Source organism: Cheilinus undulatus, linkage group 5, assembly GCF_018320785.1.
Source record: "Cheilinus undulatus linkage group 5, ASM1832078v1, whole genome shotgun sequence".
NCBI classification, from domain to species: Eukaryota; Metazoa; Chordata; class Actinopteri; order Labriformes; family Labridae; genus Cheilinus; species Cheilinus undulatus.
The window spans coordinates 51,432,316-51,439,181 of NC_054869.1; the positions used below are offsets into that span (position 1 = coordinate 51,432,316).

Here is a 6,866-nt window from a genome sequence, read left to right on the forward strand (position 1 = left end):
ACCACTTGTAACCCATTTTGCCACTATTTTGGCACTTTAAACAAGTTTTTGCCCATATTAACCCATTGTTCCCCCACTTTTTTTATACCAATTTTTGACTTTGTTTTGCTACTTTTTGCCCAATTTTGCCATGTTTTTTTAATCACTTGCAACCCATTTTTGCCACCTTTTGCTCACTTTTTCCATCTCCATGATCCCACAGTTGGCCCCAGAAAGCTCTCCCCTTCATCCCCCCTTAGAGACCACCTTGACTGTAACATTATTTAAAAAGTCTATTTATTATCGATTTCAATATGGTGTGCCTTGAGATTCTGGCTTAACCCTAGTTGTGCCTTGGGTGAAAAAAGTTTGAAAATCACTGACTTAATAGATTTAACTCATATGTAGTTGATGTATTTGGGATGAGCTTACAATAGGTTTTTCTTTCTTGTGGTTTTTTTTGTTTTTTTGTTTGTTTTCAGAGTGTCGGAATGCTAATATCACATTCTCCATGACCTGCCTCCCTAACAACCTATCAACTGGCACACAGTAATGACAACAGAAGATAAGTTAACAAAAGACAAATGGTCAGGGTCACACCTGTAGTGCTGCCAGTCTGTTAGCTGAGACAGGACAGGACTCTTGTTCAGAGTCTGGTATGGAGTCATTGTAAAGGACAAAAAGGTGTGTAGTCTGACCCAGCTGTAGTCACAGTAAAGGCAGAAGCATATCTCTGGGAGGGGGAAATAATAAAGCTTCCTGCAGTAATGCAGATCCCTTTTGTCTTGTGATTTCTTCAGTGAGTTTTCACTTTTGTAGTTTAACTAAAATGAAAACTTCCCTCACCTTTAAGCTTCCCTGGAGTTAAAGGTGCATGTAACCTTAAACGGCAGCCCTGGTTTGCTCCAGCTCTACGTAAGCTTAAACGTAGCCTAGTTAGAACTAAAGTTCCAACTTGAGACAGAGTTATAACTTGCCAAACATAATTATAACTTTAATGTTACTCCTAGCTCTTAGTAGGTTTAAAGTCCTTGGTAAAAAATGTTGCCAATGTTTTTACAGGAGGATTAGCTTGGACTGGGACTTTACACCATAAACTAGGGTGGAACTCACACATACAGGTTACTGATTTATCTGACTGTATCTAGGTCATCTTGACAGACACAAGTTCAGCTCCAAAGAAAACCTGATCTTCACTCCGGGCGATAAGTTCAGGCTGTGAGGATTTCACCAACAGCTTCCAGTTAGCTTCCAGTGAAAACAGGCCGGCTGTGTAGACAGATTTACTCCACGATTCCAAGCTGCAAACCACAGTGTCGACGGATGAAAGGAGAGACAGATTTTTTGGGTAGTTGTCTCGGGACAATTGCACAATGTTAATGAGCCTTAGCACCCCATCTCTGGGACACTCCACATTCCTACTCTCAAAGGTGATCTGCAGAAAGACTCTGTAGACGCCGCTTCGGGGCACCACCAGGCTCCCACTGGAGTAGTTGAATCCTCCACGACAGTAAGCATGTCCACGCCTGCTCTCCCATTTGAGATAAACCCCGTCGTTGGTGTTGCCCTCAGGAGCTGGGAATGAGAACAGAGAGCATTCAGTATCATTAGAAGCTTTCAAATGCATAATAATGTTAAAAAAATTCTTCTTTTCTGTCCGCTTGAGCAAATTTTAAAACAATTTAACATTTTACAAAAACCTTGTGAATTCTACTGTATTGTATTTGAATGATGATGAGAATCTACACATTGAAGTGATGACATATAATTGGAGAATGTGTGCATTTAAAGGTACAATACGTAGAATTTTTAAACTGAAATGTGTTCACTAACTTTAAAAAGGACCACTTGATCTAAGTTTGTGTGCCCATATTCTATTGGGTTCTTTTATTGCATATCTTATGCTCTTATGATTGAGTTGACTGCATTGGTTGTATTTTTTCTTTTTTTTTTTCTTTTTCTTTTTTTTGCAGTGGGGGTTTGATTGTGATTTTTTTCTCCAAATGCTTTGCTCATATGAATGCCTCTACACCCTTTTTTAAAGTGCAATACAAATAAAGTTAATATCATTATTCTTTGTTACATGTATGTTTGTGGATTACCTCAAATATATTTCCAACAGTTTTCAAGGCAGAGATATCTTTAAATATCAGGATCAATAGAATATAAAATATGTTGTTACTTTGACTATTGAGCCACATGACGAATTATCTGGCACCTTTGGCAAGATGTGGCACGACAAGCCATAAGAGGGTCAAATATGGCCACACAAGCTTTCCCACACCTTTAGAATTGGAGGGAATATCTTACTTCTGAAATCAAAACACTTGGCCCAGATAATAGTACTGACTTTTGGGCCATATGTGGTATAAAACTGGCAAACATTGCATGGTAAAACATACAGTATAAGGACCAAATCATTACCACATCCATTTTGCTATACCTTCCATGGGGCACTGGCTGCAGAGCGCAGATCTAAGATCACCCCTTGTGCAGACCACTACTGTGAGGTGCCAGTACGTAGTTTAAGATTTTTTTTTTTCAATGCAATATGATTCATAAACAAACTCTGGCATTTCAGAGATAAAACAGCAAAAAGGTCAAAGGTCTGTTCTGGGATTAAATTAATTTTTGGAGGTATTAAGAGTAGTCGTTTTTTTAAGAATTAGCTACATGAACAGTGGTTCAGTTTAGCTTTGTTAGCTTTAGTTAAAGCTAGCATAGCTCCACTAGCTATATAGTAAATATTTCTACATGAGCCAATGCAGCTACACTGGCTTTGACTATAGTTATCATGGATAAACCAAGCCACCGTTTGCATAGCTACTTCAAAAACAGGTCTATCTTTACCAAACATAGCATAAGATGACATAGCTATGTGGCTACAATACCTACATAACTTATGTTGCTAATGTAGCTTTGTTAGCTTAAACTTACATAGCTATACTTACTACACTTGCTTTAACTATAATAAACAGATAATCTAAGCATCATTCAGGTAACTTCATCTAAAACAGGTCTAGCTTTACCTAACCGAGCACAAAATGACATGGCTATGCAACTACGATTCCTACATAGTTTACATAGCTAATTTAGCTTTGTAAGCTTTGGCTTACATAGCCATGCTAGCTACATAGGTAGCATTACTATTTTTTACAGTTTTTTGCCTATTTTTGCCACCTGTAACTCATTTTTTTTAATCAATTTTGCCACTTTTTCTTCCCATTTCTGCTTTTTCCCCCCCATTTTTTTGCCCCTTCTTTGCCAGTTTTTGACTATTTTGTCACTTTTGTTCATTTTAGTCTCTTTTCACTATTTTTTGGCACATTTCTGACTAATTTTGCTACTTGTAACTCATTTTTTGTTATCAATTTTTGCAATTTTTCACCAGTTTTCGCCTCCCCTATCTTTCTTTGTTGCTGTTTTCAATTTCTTCCCCCTTTTTGCAATTTTTTTGCTCCTTTTTGCACATTTAAGCTGCCTTTTCCCATTTAAGTTAATAATTTTTTGCCACATTTTACTGTTTTGACAATTTTTGCCACCTGTAACTTATTTTTTAATCATTTTTTACCACGTTTTCCCCCATTTTTGCCAACTTTCCCAACTTTTTTTGCAATCTCTTTGCTGCTTTTTGACCATTTCACCACGTCAACTTAATTTTATTGCCACTTTAACCCATTTTCGGTGCTTTTCACCACTTAAATTGTGGCTCTTGCAAAGATATGGTTTTTACAATTTGGCTCTTTGTTTGAGCAGGGTTGAGTAACACTGCTCTAAAATATCATAAGTGTGGTGTGTTTTACCTGTGAGCATGGCACTTGGAGTCTCAAAGTAATCAGGTTGCTGTTGTTTATCTGTGATTCCTGCAGAAGAAATTCCAGGATGTCATTTAAAAACAGTGATGAATAATGATTTTGGCATGCCCACATCTGTTTTTCAGACAAAAACAAGATTTATAAATCATAGGTTTACCTGATGAATGGCTGTAAGACTGCATCATTTCCTGGAAGAAAAACAACAGAGACATGATTAATTTAGCCTTCTACACTTTCAATAATATTGTTCTAAAAATATTGTTATAGGAAAACTCTTACAGCATATCTTTTCTCTTTTTCCACCTCAAATAAATGAACATTAAAAAGAACCATCCCCATTTTATGCAATTGAAATTTAACACATGAGACCTAACAGCAGTTAAAAAATTGTTTATTCATTGTTTGGTTTAATGAACACCAAATAAGGTGTTAAAAAATGTATAAGCAGTGCTTAACAAATTTATTGGACCACCTGTCATTTGTCTCAAAGACCATCCAGCATCATGAAGTGCTTTAATACGGACTCTTTCATTTTCAGTGAGCTCTCCACATTTTACAATTTTGAACAGGAATGAGGAATTTCACACTGAATTCACCCAAATTTGAGCCGGCTCACTGGGCTTCTCTGAGAAGTCAGAAATTAATCAAGCACAACATTCAACCACTAAAACTAAATTTTCTGTTCAGGAATGCAAGTAAATAACTATAATTTGACATATTAATCAAGAAATAATAATGTGCTTTTCTATTTTTCAGGTTTTTGTAAATCCTTAAATTTGAAAATTCATGCATAACAAAAATAATTATAATTTAGCATTAAAAATATCATTTGGGTTAAAGAGCTTCTACATATTGGTGTATTAACCATCCCAGAAACATAAAAAAATGATTTTGGTAATTACCAATGCTGTTAATTTAGGGCAGCTGTGGCATAAACCTTACTCTGGTTAGGGTTAGGGTGGTCTAATAAATTTGTTAAACACTGTATATATTTTGAAATTCTAGCTGCATGGTGATACACCATACACTATCTTCATAGTTATTCTTTGAATAAATGAAAAAGCCAGTTTTGAGTCAAATCCACATTGAAAGCCAAATATCACAGAGGTAATTTTATTTACAGTCAGCTGCACAATATCATCATGTTAATGACAGACTGCATAAAGTTTTAATACAATGGTAATTCCTTATTTAGCCATAGCATATTTCATTTTATTTTAAGTGGTTTTAGCATCAGGCCTGCCATCTATCTTTTCCAAATCAACATCCCGATAGATAGATAGATAGATAGATAGATAGATAGATAGATGTGTGTTCAATGAGCATTTGCAATTATTGTCTTTCTCCGTACGTTGTTACTCTTTCAATAAAGTTCGGCAACCTTTAAAATTTCATTAGACTAAGAAGAAAGAATGGCTGGTTACCAAGCAACGGAACTAACTAAACTTCCAAGATGGCCACGTGCTGTCGTCGCAGTCCATCGAATCTCCACTGAATGTTAGTAGAAGTAGTTTTTTATAAACATTCAAACTCGTGGAGAGTGTTTCCCTGGACGAAACATCGGTTGAAAACATACGTTTAGAAATGATGATAGCAAGAAAACTGTATCCTGTTAATATTAGCTTTGTTTCAGCCCGTTTAGTCACCGTTTCTATTCTTTAGTAAACACTACAGGCTACACAGAAAACTATACTTTTGTTTTTCTTGGAATTCCGCAGCCAGCTTTGGGATTTATCATAAACTTTCAGCAGAGAGTGAAGCCACACTGACGTTGAATCGATATCTATATTAAACAACGGTTGGCGTATTAAAAGACATGTCGATAACATGCTTGGTCTGAATGTAGTTTACCACCTTAAGACATTATCTACCACAAGCAGGCTGCTCTACTGTCAGGTGCTACAGTAGCGCCTTTGTTTACGGAAGGACAGGTGGGTTTATGGTAAGGTTACCTGGCTGTCCGCTGGATGAGCTCTCCCTCTCAGCATGGCCGCAGTCAGCAGAGTTAAAACCGCTAAAACCAGAAGAAGAACCAAGGACAGAAACCGGAACCCTCGTGTTGATCGCTGTTGTTCCTGTCGCAGAAGATGAACCAAAGTGTTTTGACTGTAGTCCGCCTCCATCCCGCTTGTCAGACTGTCACAGCTCAGCAGCTCGCTCCCATCCATCGCCTCTATTTATAAAGGCTGGGTCGCCCACGTTAAAACCCGCTACATTGGCAGAGAGTCTCGAGAGAGAGAGAGAGAGAGTCTTTAAGTTTCGCTGTTTCCACACTCAAACATGAACTTCCTTTTTCGGATATGTGGCTTTAAAAATCCAGACGTTTTATCTTCGGCATTAAACTTTGATCAAGTAAACAATCACTCCAAATACGGAAGAGTATTAGGGCCACTGAAAAAAAAAAAATTGAGACGATTTTTTTTTTTTTTTTCACTTGTGAGAAAAAGTCAGAATTCTGAGATTAAAGTCAGAATTCTGAGTTTAAAGTCAGAATTCTGAGATTAATCTCAGAATTCTGAAAAAAAAAATTGAGACTTTTTTTCATTTGAAGAATAAAGTCAGAATTCTGACTTTTTTCTCAGAATTCTGACTTTTTTTCTCACAAGTGAAAAAAAATTTTCGTCTCAAAATTTTTTTTTCAGTGGCCCCAATACTCTTCCGTACTCCAACACTCCACCTATAAATCAGTGTGGCTTTATTTAAAGCAGTGATACTCAACACGTGGCTCTAGTGCCACATGTGGCTCTTTTGTGATGATTTGTGGCTCTTTGTCTTTATGTGAAATATTATTCCCCCAGAAAACCACAAAAAGGGCATGTTTAACTTCAGAAATTATCCATAGCAAGTCACATTAATCAGTTTATTTCCCACACTGATAATTTTCAACCAATTATTTTTGTCTGTGTATTTCCATTGCCCTTATTTGCGATTTTTTTGCCCCTTTTTTTCAATATTTTTTGGTCACTTTTAATCCATTTTACTGCTTTAAGCCCACTTGGCCACTTCTTTTTGCCACAATTTACCCATGTTTATACTACTTTTATCCTGTATTTGCCCTTTTTCACCAGTTTT

At 36.6% G+C, this 6,866-nt stretch overlaps 1 protein-coding gene across 1 annotated transcript; it reads right to left on the bottom strand.

Moving 5' to 3' along the window:
• Positions 1-252: 252 nt before the first annotated feature.
• si:ch211-158d24.4 (uncharacterized protein LOC560966 homolog) lies at positions 253-5,972 on the bottom strand. The gene is made up of 4 exons (XM_041788040.1): positions 5,747-5,972; positions 3,952-3,982; positions 3,783-3,842; positions 253-1,554 (listed from the first exon to the last, which is right to left on the bottom strand). The coding sequence occupies exons 1-4, from the start codon at positions 5,960-5,962 to the stop codon at positions 1,124-1,126; spliced, it is 738 nt and encodes a 245-aa protein (XP_041643974.1). The 5' UTR covers positions 5,963-5,972; the 3' UTR covers positions 253-1,123.
• Positions 5,973-6,866: the final 894 nt, after the last annotated feature.